The 15,958-nt window shown below is 40.3% G+C and overlaps 1 protein-coding gene across 1 annotated transcript; it reads right to left on the reverse strand.

Annotated features, from left to right (window-relative positions):
* Positions 1 to 191: 191 nt before the first annotated feature.
* On the reverse strand, positions 192 to 3,850 carry ugcg (UDP-glucose ceramide glucosyltransferase; the record flags this gene model as incomplete). The annotated part of the gene is given in 4 exon segments (XM_034237025.1): positions 192 to 293; positions 373 to 475; positions 702 to 837; positions 3,331 to 3,850. Coding segments are annotated over 4 exon segments (439 nt in total), but the record flags the coding sequence as incomplete, so codon positions are not given.
* Between the last annotated feature and the right edge of the window lie 12,108 nt (positions 3,851 to 15,958).

The following is a 15,958-nucleotide window of genomic DNA, read 5'->3' on the forward strand; positions in this document are numbered from 1 at the left end:
GAATGGTGATTAATCATGATTACAAATGGTAATCATTTGACAGCCCTAATATTTATATATTATATAAATATATATATATATATATATATATATATTTATATATTATATACAAATATATTTATATATTATATACAGGACATAGAACAAATAAAGCAGATAAGCAGTCGCTCAGAGTGCCAGTGGGTCAGTACCTCTGATGCCGCTGTCACAGATCCACACCAGCCCGTACTTCGCTCCCTCGTAGCCCGGCATCAGGTTGTTGATCTTGGGGTTGATTCCAACTTTCTTCCCCCCTGAGAACCAACAGGTGCTAACGTTAGCGGCTAACGGCTACATGTAGCTAGCTGAGACAAACAGTGGGCCGTTTCTCACCGATGAACAGACGGGCGTCAACGTTGGGGTATTTCCCCAAAAGCTTCTTACACACATCCACCGCGGGGTCGTCCTGATCCTGAACACACAGCAGCACCTCGTACTGCGCACACACACACACACACAATTATATATAACACATTGGATTTTTATAGCGCTTTTCCTAACGCTCAAAGACGCTTTATATAAAATCAGAACAGGAACAAAAAAAAAAGATTTATATGACTGTACTCTCCGACTGAAAGGTGTGTGTGTGTGTGTGTGTGTGTGTGTGTGTGTGTGTGTGTGTGTGTGTGTGTGTGTGTGTGTGTGTGTGTGTGTGTGTGTACCTTGGGGTAGTCCAGGGTGAAGAAGGTCTCCAGGTTGCTGATCAGGTTGGGGTCGACGCCCTTCAGCGGTTTGAGCAGAGAGACTCCGGCCATCTGACCTTTGACCTCCGACCTCTTCCTGTGCAAGTGCAGACGTCTGGGGGGGGGGGGAAAGAATGAGAAGTATGTAGTGTCTCTACTTTAAAGAGTCCTCTCCTGCTGTTGTTCAGGTGTATATCAGTATGTAGTGTCTCTACTTTAAAGAGTCCTCTCCTGCTGATGTTCAGGTGTATATCAGTACTTAGTGTCTCTACTTTAAAGAGTCCTCTCCTGCTGTTGTTCAGGTGTTATCAGTATGTAGTGTCTCTACTTTAAAGAGTCCTCTCCTGCTGATGTTCAGGTGTATATCAGTATGTAGTGTCTCTACTTTAAAGAGTCCTCTCCTGCTGATGTTCAGGTGTATATCAGTATGTAGTGTCTCTACTTTAAAGAGTCCTCTCCTGCTGATGTTCAGGTGTATATCAGTACTTAGTGTCTCTACTTTAAAGAGTCCTCTCCTGCTGTTGTTCAGGTGTATATCAGTATGTAGTGTCTCTACTTTAAAGAGTCCTCTCCTGCTGATGTTCAGGTGTATATCAGTACTTAGTGTCTCTACTTTAAAGAGTCCTCTCCTGCTGTTGTTCAGGTGTATATCATATGTAGTGTCTCTACTTTAAAGAGTCCTCTCCTGCTGATGTTCAGGTGTATATCAGTATGTAGTGTCTCTACTTTAAAGAGTCCTCTCCTGCTGTTGTTCAGGTGTATATCAGTATGTAGTGTCTCTACTTTAAAGAGTCCTCTCCTGCTGATTGTTCAGGTGTATATCAGTATGTAGTGTCTCTACTTTAAAGAGTCCTCTCCTGCTGGTGTTCAGGTGTATATCAGTATGCAGTGTCTCTACTTTAAAGAGTCCTCTCCTGCTGATGTTCAGGTGTATATCAGTATTTAGTGTCTCTACTTTAAAGAGTCCTCTCCTGCTGATGTTCAGGTGTATATCAGTGTGCAGTGTCTCTACTTTAAAGAGTCCTCTCCTGCTGATGCTCAGGTGTATATCAGTATGTAGTGTCTCTACTTTAAAGAGTCCTCTCCTGCTGATGTTCAGGTGTATATCAGTATGCAGTGTCTCTACTTTAAAGAGTCCTCTCCTGCTGATGTTCAGGTGTATATCAGTATTTAGTGTCTCTACTTTAAAGAGTCCTCTCCTGCTGATGTTCAGGTGTATATCAGTGTGCAGTGTCTCTACTTTAAAGAGTCCTCTCCTGCTGATGCTCAGGTGTATATCAGTATGTAGTGTCTCTACTTTAAAGAGTCCTCTCCTGGTGATGTTCAGGTGTATATCAGTATGTAGTGTCTCTACTTTAAAGAGTCCTCTCCTGCTGATGTTCAGGTGTATATCAGTATGTAGTGTCTCTACTTTAAAGAGTCTTCTCCAGCTGATGTTCAGGTGTATATCAGTATGTAGTGTCTCTACTTTAAAGAGTCCTCTCCTGCTGATGTTCAGGTGTATATCAGTATGTAGTGTCTCTACTTTAAAGAGTCCTCTCCTGCTGATGTTCAGGTGTATATCAGTATGTAGTGTCTCTACTTTAAAGAGTCCTCTCCTGCTGATGTTCAGGTGTATATCAGTATGTAGTGTCTCTACTTTAAAGAGTCCTCTCCTGCTGATGTTCAGGTGTATATCAGTATGTAGTGTCTCTACTTTAAAGAGTTCTCTCCTGCTGATGTTCAGGTGTATATCAGTATGTAGTGTCTCTACTTTAAAGAGTCCTCTCCTGCTGATGATCAGGTGTATATCAGTATGTAGTGTCTCTACTTTAAAGAGTCCTCTCCTGTTGATGTTCAGGTGTATATCAGTATGTAGTGTCTCTACTTTAAAGAGTCCTCTCCTGCTGATGTTCAGGTGTATATCAGTATGTAGTGTCTCTACTTTAAAGAGTCCTCTCCTGCTGATGTTCAGGTGTATATCAGTATGTAGTGTCTCTACTTTAAAGAGTCCTCTCCGCTGTTATAAGCTGATAGAGGAACAGGAAATAACAGCAGAACCGTTTAATAACAGCTGCTTCTGTTTAATGGATATCATTAATAACTGAAGCTACAGAGCTAACAGTTAACAATAACAGTTAGCAGCAGAGCTAACAGTTAACAGTAATAGTTAGCGGCAGAGCTAACATTTAACAATAACAGTTAGCAGCAGAGCTAACAGTTAACAGTAACAGTTAGCGGCAGAGCTAACATTTAACAATAACAGTTAGCAGCAGAGCTAACAGTAATAGTTAGCGGCAGAGCTAACATTTAACAATAACAGTTAGCAGCAGAGCTAACAGTAATAGTTAGCGGCAGATCTAACATTTAACAATAACAGTTAGCAGCAGAGCTAACAGTTAACAGTAACAGTTAGCGGCAGAGCTAACGGGTTAGCAGCTAACTGACAGGAAAACGCCCCACCACGCTGTACCCCCGCGGGATATCTGTCTCTATACAGCTCATCTATAATAACACAGAGCGGAGCTCTGCTAACGGGGAGCTAGCGGAGGTTAGCCTAACCTAGCCTCACACACAAATATGAGGGACATGGCCAATTGTTAGCTTAGCCTATCTTAGCATCACTCACACATAGATGATGGACATGAAGTGCATGAGCCACAGGACGCCGAACAGGATGAAGCCGAACACGGCCAGGCCCTGCAGGCACAGATCCAGCAGCGACATGGGGACCAGAGGAGGGGAGAGACCCGAGGAGAGAGAGGGGATCGAGGAGCCGAGGACCAGGACCAGGAGCCGGAGAAAGGAGAGACCAGAGGAAGGGAGCCGAGGAGAGGAGCCGAGGACTGGGGAGAGACAGAGGAGGGGAGCCGAGGATCGGGGAGAGAGAGAGGTGGGTCCGGCTCCGGGAGGGGAGAGCTCGGCTTGTTTCAGGAGCTCCACAGAGAGGCTCGGGTCCGGGTCAGGAGGCTCAGAGACCGGCTCGGTGATGGGTCCGGATCTCGTCGGGTCCGGGTCTCAGTGGTAGGTCCGGATCTCAGTGGTAGGTCCGGGTCTCTGTGGGTCCGGGTCTCGGTGCTAAACTGCGGGCTTGATGTCACCAGACCGCCCGACGGTCAGCTGACCAACCGGGGAGCGCTGTAGCAACAGAGAGCTATTCGGTCCCCTTCAAAATAAAAGCTGCGTTTTTATCAGCTGTCTTTCTAATGTTTGTGAGGTCTGGTTTTTATTTTTCATGTTCTACTTTATTGTGGTGATATAACAAGTAGAAAATAACAGCTTTGATTAAAATACTGTTAATGTAATAAAAACACATGTATGCGTTAAACCTATTAAATGTATAAGTAAACACATGTAGTCAAATAAAGTGACAGACTAGGCCTGTGCAGTTGGTATCAGCTGTGCCCAGCATGGGCTCCTCCATCAGGCCTGGTCCTCCTCGCAGAGGAAAGACCCTCAGTCCTCCTCACAGGGGAAAGACCCTCAGTCCTCTCCACACCAACAGACAGGACGTCCATCACACGGAGGTTTCTCCCTGAAGTCTCTGCAGCTCTCTGGACACCATGCTGTCTCAATCCGTCTGCACTGAATATGAGAGGGGACAAATGAAAATAATAAATGCTTTAGACAATAAGACACATAAAGTTGACTGTTGAGTTGCTCAGTTTTTTTAGATTGTCAATACTATTACTGTATAACTAATATCTCAGGTTAAGAGGCACATTCAAATAAAGATTGGTCTTTAAATACATTTTGTCTTTTGAATTGTTTGTCTAAAGTCAAGGATCTATAACTGGTACTTAGTTTGAATGATAGTCTGGTTATTATGCTGTTTGGAGGAGGCCTCACAGGTAAGAGCGCTAACTAGCTACCATCACATGTACCTTAGCTTGACTTAAACGTATTAAACGTATAATTAAGTGATATCAAAATATAAATAACTAATGTCATGCAAACATATTAACATTTGCTTGATTCCAGTGTTGAATTTAGCACAATTGCATACAAACGTTAAGGGGTTTTAAGATTCTGAAGTATTATGCTAAAAGCTCAATAACTTAGATTATTATTTATAGTTTTGCTGAATAGTTTCTTGTCCGCTTACCTTAGAAACGTAAAATGCGACGGCAGCGTGCAGATGGGGAGCATGTTAGCTTAGCTTGGTAGCTTCAGCTAGCTCTGGAGCTTCCAGCTCGGTGGCAGCAGGTCCCGCCTCGGCTCCGCCTCTTTGCCCTTATTTGGAGCAGGCTGGAGAAGGCGGGAGTTTAACTCTGACGTCACTGTCGAGCCGTAGTGGCCGACTCCGCCTACTAAGGGCTACTATGGTTCACACTCGGTGGATAATAAAGAATATATAACCAATGTTCGAAATGGGGGGGGGGGGGGAGCCAGGGGGAGCTTGGCTCCCCCGAAGAGGGAGGGAGCTCCCCTGAAAGCCGACTTTGAGATAAATAGGGGGAGCCCAAAACAATCGTGCATATTTGTGTCACACAGATTCGAAATGTTGAGTTTCTGTAAATAACAGTTCTTGAAATAAATAATAGTTATTGTTCATTACAGTTTCTGAATATTTGTTTTATATTTGTGAATATTTCTGGATGTTGCCATCTGTACGTGGCGGCGCTGCATTCTTTAAGTTGCTATGGTTACGGTGGCGATGGTGTCAGTACCAGATGTGTTCGGGGTACCAGATGTGTTCGGATGGGGAGTTGCGCAAGATGGCGGAGTGAGAAGCAGCAACGTTGCATGCTCGTTAAAAAAAAGTTTAGATTTAAGTCCTTTACTGCAAAACTGACAGGCAATAGCTTATTCATGATACACTTTAAGTTATTATAGAAGCTTCAAATAGTCACATTTTTCTAACTCTTCAGTTACCAACACTTTTGACATAAAGTGCCTGCTAGCATGACCGACCACGATTACAACGTAAAAGTTCTCCGTGAGGCGTGTGACGACTCGGATATTGAGGACATGGAAGCGGACAACTCTAAGGGACACAAAATAAATTGGGACCACACACCAACTAAAGGACCGAATCCAAAGAAATCAAAGGTTCATGGCGAAACACAAATGGCAGAGGATAGCAGCAGCACCATTCTCCAGGCGATACAAGTCTTATCCGGAAAAATGGATGAACAGACAGAGCTGTTAAAAAAGTTTGAAAAACGCATTGAAGCAAACACTGACGCAGCTAAAGAAAATAAGAAAGACATTTCTGCTCTTCAGAAAAAGTTTGATGATCTTCTGAAAGATAACACTTTATTACGTAAGTGTGGCGAGGAGCAAGCCCGCTACAAATGGAGGTGGAATCTGAGGACGAATGGTCTGCCTGAAAAAGAAGGAGAAAACACAAGAGAAGCTGTGATCGGGATAATCACAAGAGTTGTTCCGCTGTCTGTGGAAAAGCTGCGTGACTCAGTAGACACTGTCCATCGGCTGGGTATGAAGGGTAATGCAGCTACTTCCAACAACACACCGAGGTCAAGCATCATTCAGTTCGGGATGAGGACTGTTCGTGACGAGATCTGGAAAAAGTCCAAAGATGCTGCTGCGAGATGCACATTCGTTTCAAAGAGGATTTCTCCAAGGAGGACCGGGAGGCTCGCTCCAAGCTGTGGCCACTGGTTCAAGAAGCCAGGAGAAAGGGGAAGAGAGCTTTTCTGAAGGAAGGCTTCGCGCTGATTGACAACAAAAGAGTGGACCCGGAATAACGTGAAAAACACGGCAGTAATGAACTGGAGGGACAGGGAGCAGGTTTTCGGTCCTCAGTAGGTATGCTGAAGTTCTCAGTTTGAGTGTTTATTTTTATTAGGATTGGACTTGTTATATTCAAAATGTTGTGAGCTATTGCACTAAATATGTTTGTTAAGGGCTACGTTACTCACTCCTGCGCATCGATATATCATTCCTTTGCGCGTTTTCTTAAGGTTTCTATCTTTGCTCTTTCAATGTTATCGTTCATATCCTTAAATGCTAGGGGGCTAAAAAAGGAAGGGAACAAAAGGCAAATTGTGTTTTTCTGCAAGAAACTCATTCTGCAGAGGCAGATACTACGTTCTGGAAAGTACAATGGGGAGACAACATGTTTTTCATTGGCTAATGGTTGTGACTGATGTTAATGGGACTAATTACATACTGGTGTGTGTTTATGGATATAACAGAAAGATTAAAAACAATCATTTTCTTTCAATCTTGTGCCAAAAATGAGAGGAATGGAAAGTACTTTATATGATTGATAAGATTATAATCGGAGGGGATTTTAATGTAGTTCCTGATGAGTGGTTAGATCTTGTTCACATTATATATGCTTCCGTTAGGCAATATTATAAGGAATCATTCTGTACATTTTCATTGTTATGCGGATGATACTCAACTATATTTATCAATCAGGCCTGATGAAATTAATCATCTAAATAAAATTCAAGACTGCCTTAAGGACTTAAAAACGTGGATGACCTTAAACTGTTTGATGTTAAACACGACCAAAACTGAAGTTATTGTACTTGGCCCGAATAATCTACGAAACAAATTATCTAAGGATATACTAACTATGGATGGCATTAATTTGGCCTCCAGTGAGACTGTAAGGAATCTTGGTGTTATATTTGATCAGGATTTATCCTTTAACGCCCACATAAAATCAATTTCAAGGACCGCCTACTTCCATCTACGTAACATTGCAAAAATCAGGCATATCTTGCCTCAAAACGATGCAGAGAAACGAGTCCATGCATTTGTTACTTCAAGGCTGGATTATTGTAACTCTTTATTATCAGGGTGTACCAAGAAGTCAGTCAAGTGGCTTCAGCTGATTCAAAATGCTGCGGCTCGTGTACTAACCAGAGTTAGGAAAAGGGACCACATTACTCCTGTTCTGGCTGCCTTACACTGGCTCCCTATAGAACACAGGATAGAATTTAAAATTATTCTTCTCGCCTACAAAGCCCTTAATGGGCAGGCACCATCTTACCTTAAAGAACTCATTATACCCTACTGTCCTACTAGGGCATTGCGTTCCAAGAATGCAGGGTTGTTGGTTGTTCCTAGAGTCTCTAAAAGTACAATGGGAGCCAGAGCCTTTTCTTATCAAGCTCCACATTTGTGGAATCAGCTTCCAGTTTGTGTTCGGGCGGCAGACACCCTATCCGTTTTTAAGAGTGCGCTTAAGACCTTCCTTTTTGATAAAGCTTATAGTTAGGGCTGATTAGATCCAGCCCCTAGTTTTGCTGATATAGGCTTAGTTTGTCGGGGGACATCTTACTTCTTCCTTCTCTCTGTCTATACCTGTGTACTCTCATGTTCCCATTAACCCAGCTTCCCCAAATCTCTTTCTTTTTGGTGTCTATATACGCCGGGATCCGGAGTCATGGATGATCCTGCGCTCCTCTGTCCTGGATCGCGAGCCCTGGATCTTGAGTCGTGGCTGTGGTCCTGGATCATAGGTCCTGGATGGATATCCTTGTGGATTCATCTTCCTATTATACACACATGCATTTCCAAACATTTGGACTACCTATGTTGCAAATGTATTATCTTTTCAATTTACACACGACATCTATTGCACGTCTGTCTGTCCTGGGAGAGGGATCCCTCCTCTGTTGCTCTCCCTGAGGTTTCTCCCATGTTCCCTTTAAACTGTGGGTTTTCTTCGGAAGTGTTTCCTTGTACGATGTGAGGGTCTAAGGACAGAGGGTCTAAGGACAGAGGGTGTCGTATTGTCATACTGATATTTTGTACAAACTGTAAAGTCCACTGAGACAAATGTAACATTTGTGATATTGGGCTATATAAATAAACATTGATTGATTGATTGATTGATAGATCGTCTACCTTTAAGGGGACATTGTCATAATTTTAATGATTCTATTATTCACTTGGCCTCTAAACTTAATTTAACTGATGTTTGGAGAATAAATAATCCCTCAAAGTCACAATATACCTGGTTTAACTCTTCTAACAATGGTCAGTGTTCTAGGCTCGATTATTGGTTCATCTCTACTAGTTTAACTTAATGTCTCAAAGTGTGACATTTCAGCATCACCTCTGACTGATCTCTGTGTCTTCTCTTTGTCCTTTTTACTATGCAACTTCAGTCCCAATCTTAAACCTATATGGAAATTCAATAATAGTCTTTTGGAGAATGCAGATTTTTGTAAAAAGATCAAACAACTGATAAAAGAAACTCTGGCTTTGGATATGTCATCTCTCAGTAAATGGGAATGGTTTAAATATAGTGTGAGACAGATTGTGATAAATTCCAGTAAATACTCCTCTAGATTAAAGAAACAAAAACAACAAGTGAAATGAATCATTTATGCCTTAAAGCTGAGTTATCATTGGATGAGCAAATTAAACTGAACAATTTACAAAGTCAATTAGACAATATGTATTTGGAAAAAGCTAAGGGAGCTTTTATTCGTTCGAGAGCCCGATGGATTGAGCAAGGAGAGAAAAACACTTCTTATTTCTTCAATCTTGAAAAGCAAAGAAAGTGAAAAAGAAAATCCAAAAACTGAGTGTTAATGATGTCACTATTAAAAATCAAGACCAGATTAATGAAGAAATTAGACTTTTTTATAGCAATTTATAAAACTCAAAGTTTTCTAAAGAAAATTGTGATTGTGATTACAGAATTCAAAAAGACAATAGATGATCCTTTTAAACAGTATATGGACGATCGACTACAAATGGAAGAATTAGATAGTGCATTACTGCAAATGTCTGGTGGCAAATCACCAGGGCTGGACGGGATAACCAGAGAGTTTTACAAATATCTTTGGTCAGATGTGCGAAAAATGCTTTATAAGGCTTTCACAGATTGCATTTCAGCAGGAAACCTTTCGCCAACCATGAAACATGGCCTTATTACCTTAATTCCAAAACCAAATAAAAATTATCTTTTGTTGGATAATTGGAGACCTATTACCCTACTATGTAATGATTACAAACTGTTAGCACATGTTTATGCTAGCAGGTTAAACTCAGGTCTGAATCAACTAGTAGATGAATGTCAATCAGCCTTTATTAAGGGCAGAAGTATTCATAACCATACCAGACTGATATTGGATATGCTCGATTACCAGGAGTTTATTGATACTGAAGGTCTCGTACTATTTCTGGATTTTTATAAGACTTTTGATACTGTTGAACATTCCTTTTTAATGGAAACTCTAACATTTCTGGGTTTTGGTGAACATTTCTGCAACATAATCAGGATGCTCTATTCGGACATCTATAGTTCTGTATCTTTGAACCCTGGAATGAGCCCTAGGTTTAAGGTTTTACGTGGTATTCGACAGGGTTGCCCGATTTCCCCAAAATGATTTATTCTGACCACCCAAGTTTTAACAACGCTTATTATAAAGAATCACAAAAAATTAGGCATTACCCTCTTTGACAAAGAATTTAAAATTAGTCAATTTGCGGATGACACATCCATTTTCCTCAAGAATAAATCCATGGTAAAGGAAACTCTTAACACAATTTCAATTTTTTAAAAAGCATCAGGGTTATCTCTTAATCTTTCAAAATGTGAATTACTCCCTATCCATTCATGTGATGATTCCATTATTGACTCTATTAGAGTACCTGAAGTGAAATATTTAGGAATAACATCTACAAATTATATCAGGAGAGAAGATCTTAATATTTGTAACCGTATCACAGATATGAAGAAATCTCTCAGTCGTTGGTTAACTAGAGATCTTACTCTTTTTGGCAGAGTTCTTCTTACTAAAGCAGAAGGTATATCTAAACTTATTTATCCATGCCACTCACGGCTAATATTTAAAAAAAAAACTCAATTATTTTCCAATTCTTGTGGAGAAATAAAACTCACTACATTAAAAAGTCACAGCTTGTTAAAGAATATGATAAAGGCGGAATTATTGGTTGAAAGCTTTTTTGTCCCAGCCAGAATCCATGTGGTTCCATATTCCAAAGGCCATATTCAAACGTCTAGGAGGGTTTGATTTTCTTTTAAAATGTGATTTTGAGGTTAATAAGATTCCGACCAAATTGTCAAATGTTCATAAGCAGATACTTCATTATTGGAAAATGATATTTACCCACAATTTTTCTCCTCATGGATCTACGTTATGGAACAATAGAGTGATTGTTATAAACAGAAAATCCTTGTTTAGGAGTGATTGGTATGAGAGGGGTATTTTGTTTGTTAGTGATTTACTAGATTGCAATGGACTGCTAAGTTTTGGCTTTTTCAACGAAATACAATATAACGTGTACTGCTAATTATTATAACTACATCTGTAAAGCAATTCCTGTACCACTTATTGAAATGATTCATAATACTTTACTGTACTCAAATGTTGTATCAGTTTTACCTAGTTTGGAATGTATTGGCGATACTCTTAAGAATAACAAATCTATTAATGCTTCTTTGAAATTCCACATTTTTCACAATTTGAACAGAGGCTTATTTCCACAAGGGACCGATTTAGACACTTTATCTGTAATGGAAAAAGCTCTATCTTATTTTATAAAATGGCCTATTTCTCCTAAAGCAAAAGAAACTCATTTTAAAATTGTTCATAAAATCTACCCGGTTTCTACTTTTTTAATTTCAAGATTTAAATTTGAAGTGGAACCATGTTCCTTTTGTAATTTATCTGATGAATCGTTGGAACATTTATTTTTCTCACGCCCTTTTTCTAAATTGTTTTGGTCGAATGTGAGAGATTGGTTGTTACTTAAATTAACAAACATTCCGGCCTTCAAAATATATCACATTTTATATTATATTGATCATTTGGATTCTCCCATTTCTGATTTGGTAAATATAATTATTATTTTGGGTAAATACCATTTACATTGTAGTAAATGGAGAGGAGGCAAGCCCTTTTTTCCCTGTTTCGTGAATGAGTTCAAGTCCTTTTTTCTGTCCCTTAGGAAAATACAATCTTGTAAATGTCTATAAAGATTTGCAATGACATTTCCAAATGGTTATTATTTTAAGTAAGCTTAATGCCTCTCAAATGTTTTTGTGCCTTTATGCTTTTTCTCTCCCCCCCTGCATGGCTCTTATTGGATGTATTATGTTTGTCTTATTGTGAATGAATGTCTTGCACTTATGTTGATAAGTTGATGATATCCTCACCGAGCTTTTGTATGTTTTAAAAATGTTCAATAAAAAAAAAAAAAAAAAGATGTGTTCGGGTGTATTTCCGTCGCATCCGTCTCCGTCATGTCCGTCATATACTCACCTCCCTCTGCTCCCAGCGCTCTGCTGCCACACACCGGCCGTCTGCGGAACTGCAGCCGGAGGAACTCGGGACAGCTTGTTATGTGTGGGGTGCTATGGTGGGGTCCCATGTACTTGTGCACATAAATAATGTTTCTAATTATTTACAATTAAAAAATATATATATTCTGCGTTACTTTAGCCAACACTTTTATAAGGCCACTAGATTAGATCATTACGAAATGTGTAGATAGAATACATATATTTCAGGTTGTTATTTTGTCATTATGTTTAATGTTGTATTTACCTTTTAGTATTTGTATATAGTATCTGAACTTTGCAGAGGAGTTGGGAGACACACGACACATCAAATCACATCTACAGATCAAGGCGAAGCGAATGGAAGTACTCCCATACTCCTAGCGTGAACATATTTGTGAAAACCTGTGCAAAGTCTCCGAAAATCCTAAAAATAAGCTCATATTTGAATTCCCCATAAAAAAACACATCATTCAGTAAAAACAAGGCCCCACTGATCATCTACTGTCTGAGACGATTCCAGGGATGTCTGGCTTGAGTTTCTACCACCAAGGAAAGTGGACAAAAGTGCCCGAGATCAGCCTCTTAATTTACCCAGGGCCTAGTGCTTGGCTTTGGGCATGAACATTCAGGAAACTCCCCTGAGTATTGTATTAAATATCTGAACTTTGGAGAGGAGTTGGGGGACACACGACACATCAAATCACATCTACAGATCAGACCAGCACGAATATTCTCATCAGACTCCGGCGCACTTCCTGGGGGCTTGATCTGCTCGGGGTACCATCAAGCCCCCAGGAAGTGCGCCGGAGTCTGATGAGAATATTCGTTGTGGCCAAACGGCGGTACTACACTTCCTTTAGGTTGCTGGGCCCGGAAACACTTTTCCCCATTGACTTACATGGGGAAAGAGTGGTCTGTAACTCGTTGGATAATTTTTTTTAAACTAAATAAAGTACCCAATATGAACGTTTGTATAGCCCTTATTAAAAACATTCGTTCCTCAAGTTGTAAAAATGTGCTAATAACGTTATTCTGAGAGTTATTTCCCTCTGCATTATGAACACGCATCTAACCCACGGGACTGCGCCGCCCGGCACGTTCAAGTTACGTGTTCAGCACTACATGAGTTTCTCTTTACCCATGGATGCACAATAACAACGGACCATATCGCCTTACTGCCACGGAGCTGTAATAATGGATATATTGCACATGTTTGCTGTAATTCATCATTTGTAAAATATTATACTACATGGGCTGTATGATTAAATCTTGTACCGTAAATGTTGTATTAAATAAAGTTAATATTACCGACGTTGGATTAACGTTCCTGTAGCTTCTTATTGCACTTGCAATTGTTTTAGTTACTTGTGGGCTAACATGAATAATCACAGTTACTATCCTTTTACTCCATCACATTTCAAACAGAAATAGGCTATTGTTATTTTAACTCCACCACAGTGATCCATCATCAGCTTTACTTTTTAGATAAAGTTTTAACTCACAATTGATCATAACAGGCTTCAACATATACATGTTTATATATTATCAAGTGGTTTCATGTACAACCCACACAAGTATCATGCTAAATGAAGCTCTGTTGCTTGGATAACACTAGATCCTGATGTCAGCGTAATATAAAAGTACATAACGATTGATGTGTAACTTAGCATCATTTACTAGCTAGCCGCTAGCTGCTAACTGCCGCCTCATTAATATAAATCCAGTACCATGCTGTCATGAACGCGCGGTGCTGTTACGTGTACGCAAATTCACGTGCTTAATGTGAACGAGCCTTTTGGGCGGCGTGGTTAAAGTTGCGCATGCTCTATGAGTGCACATACGGGTACTTCTCAGGCATGCTGGGTAATCTGTGACGTTTAGCTCTCTCAAAAGTTGGGCCATTTTGTCATCATGCGCTAATGAGCAACTCTCATAGGAATGAATGAGGCCCCGCCTCCCACGCTGTATCCAGTTATTATTATACATCCATGGAGCAGATATGGTACTGACACCGGCGCGGTATTTGAAATGTTCATATTGATATTTTTTAACTCTGGCTTTGTAATAAAAAATATGGCAAAACGAAAACAGCCAAGCCTCGCAGCTTTTGGATTCACAAGTACACTGTAAATTGTAATAGTGCCCCTTGCTTAAACAAAATAGTGACATTAACTGATATCTACATTATTTGTTAACTTAACTCAATACAACAAAGTTAAAACTTCTTTCTTGTGAGATAAGTTATTTAACTCATCAGCTTGAAGTAACCGTTACTTGAAAGTATGAGTGAGCAGCTCTCTTTGTACACACGTGGACACCATTCGGAGAAACTCGACAGAACTCGGAAGGCTTCGGCGACTACACATGCGCAGTTTGCCACAGAGACGTCAGACCGACGTCATGGGCCATGGAACGAAGCGGGAAGAAAGCATTGTCGAGAGTCTAAGGACATGAGAAGGTACGTTTTAACAGACAATATTGTGCTACAGAGTTGGGAAGTTAGCCGAAATCATTCAGGGTTAGCTATCGTTATTTTTTGTAATGAGTCATCCTCTTTAGTCAGACGAACACTGACTTTTACCGCGTTTAAGTACAAATCGTGATAAGGTAAGAGCTAACTTTAAAGCTAAGAAAGTTAGCCCGTCATGTATGCATAGCCTATAGAGTGGCGAAGTCACGCCCATCTACTTCCGGTCCACCCCGGAAGCGGAAAATTATACATTGAAGTGAATGGAGAGAGAAAAGTTATCTTTTGATCCCGTTTGAATTGTGCCACGAATGACACATATGATGTTTGTACATCTTAAACAATCATTTCCATGTAAAAAAAAGTCACAGTTTGTCTTAAAACTGTTGAAATATAAGACTATGAAAAATATGCAACTAGAAAGACTACAAATCCCAAATCCCATTCTGGGTCGCGTAAGTGATGTCATAGGCGATAATGCTCCAAGACTGGTTGCGACTCGCAATTAAAGCAAAGAAGAAGAAGAAGAAGAAGATCTCATTGTCACTACCCGATCCGTCCCCTGCCCTATCTGCAGTGCCCATGTGCGAGATGGTCCGCCATATTGGACAACTCCGGACGGCAGCCCAAGATGGACACTTGACACAGTGGCTTTTGGCAAAGCTGAAAAATAAAACGAGAGAGAGATGAGTTATTGTTACAACGTGACCACTATTATTTAACAATTCTTTGTATTGGGTTCTTTTATTTGGGGTTCAGTACACTGTCAGAATAAGTGAGGAATGAGTTTATCTTCTGTTAGACAGCTATTGTACTGAATACATATTTACTGTGAATGTATGCTAAATGTATGGCATATGGCTGTCTAACAGAAGATACATTCATTCCTCACTTATTCTGACAGTGTACTGAACCCCAAATAAAAGAACCCAATACAAAGAGTATTTAATTTTTTTAAATGCAACCCTGTCTATGGTAAAACCCACCAATGAGCGCTCAGCTCGAGATACCAGCGAGTCGTTTCCCATCAAGCATTTCGCTTCCGCAGCCCGTGGAGAGGAACTGCGCCGCCTCGCCGCGCCTCGCTCTCAAGGCTGCGGGCGTCTTTGTCCCGCGAGATTTCAACGTCTCATGAAGGCGAGCCTCCAGAGCAAGTCGGACACAATGACTAACCATCATGCAACGCACGAGCAAGACATTGATCGCAACTGTGCAGGTCTCGCTCGTCTCAAACGAGCCTAGTGGTGGAGAAACACTGCGTTATAATTAGGAGAAATACCGTGATATTATTTCTTCATACCGCACAGCCCTACTGCGTCCTGAAGCACTAAACATTGTTATTTTACATGCAATATTTTAACACAAGCTGCCTTATAAATGAATTAATTTAATTATAATTCAAAAACGTTACATTTAACTACATACTGATATATATATGGGCGTATTGTATATTTTCAAACATTGTAAAATAACACAAGACGATATTAAAAAACATTTCCAATAAATGCTGAGTAAATGATTTGTTGCAGGCCTTATTTGCATTATTAG

This window comes from Gymnodraco acuticeps, unplaced genomic scaffold, assembly GCF_902827175.1.
Source record: "Gymnodraco acuticeps unplaced genomic scaffold, fGymAcu1.1, whole genome shotgun sequence".
Classification (NCBI taxonomy): Eukaryota; Metazoa; Chordata; class Actinopteri; order Perciformes; family Bathydraconidae; genus Gymnodraco; species Gymnodraco acuticeps.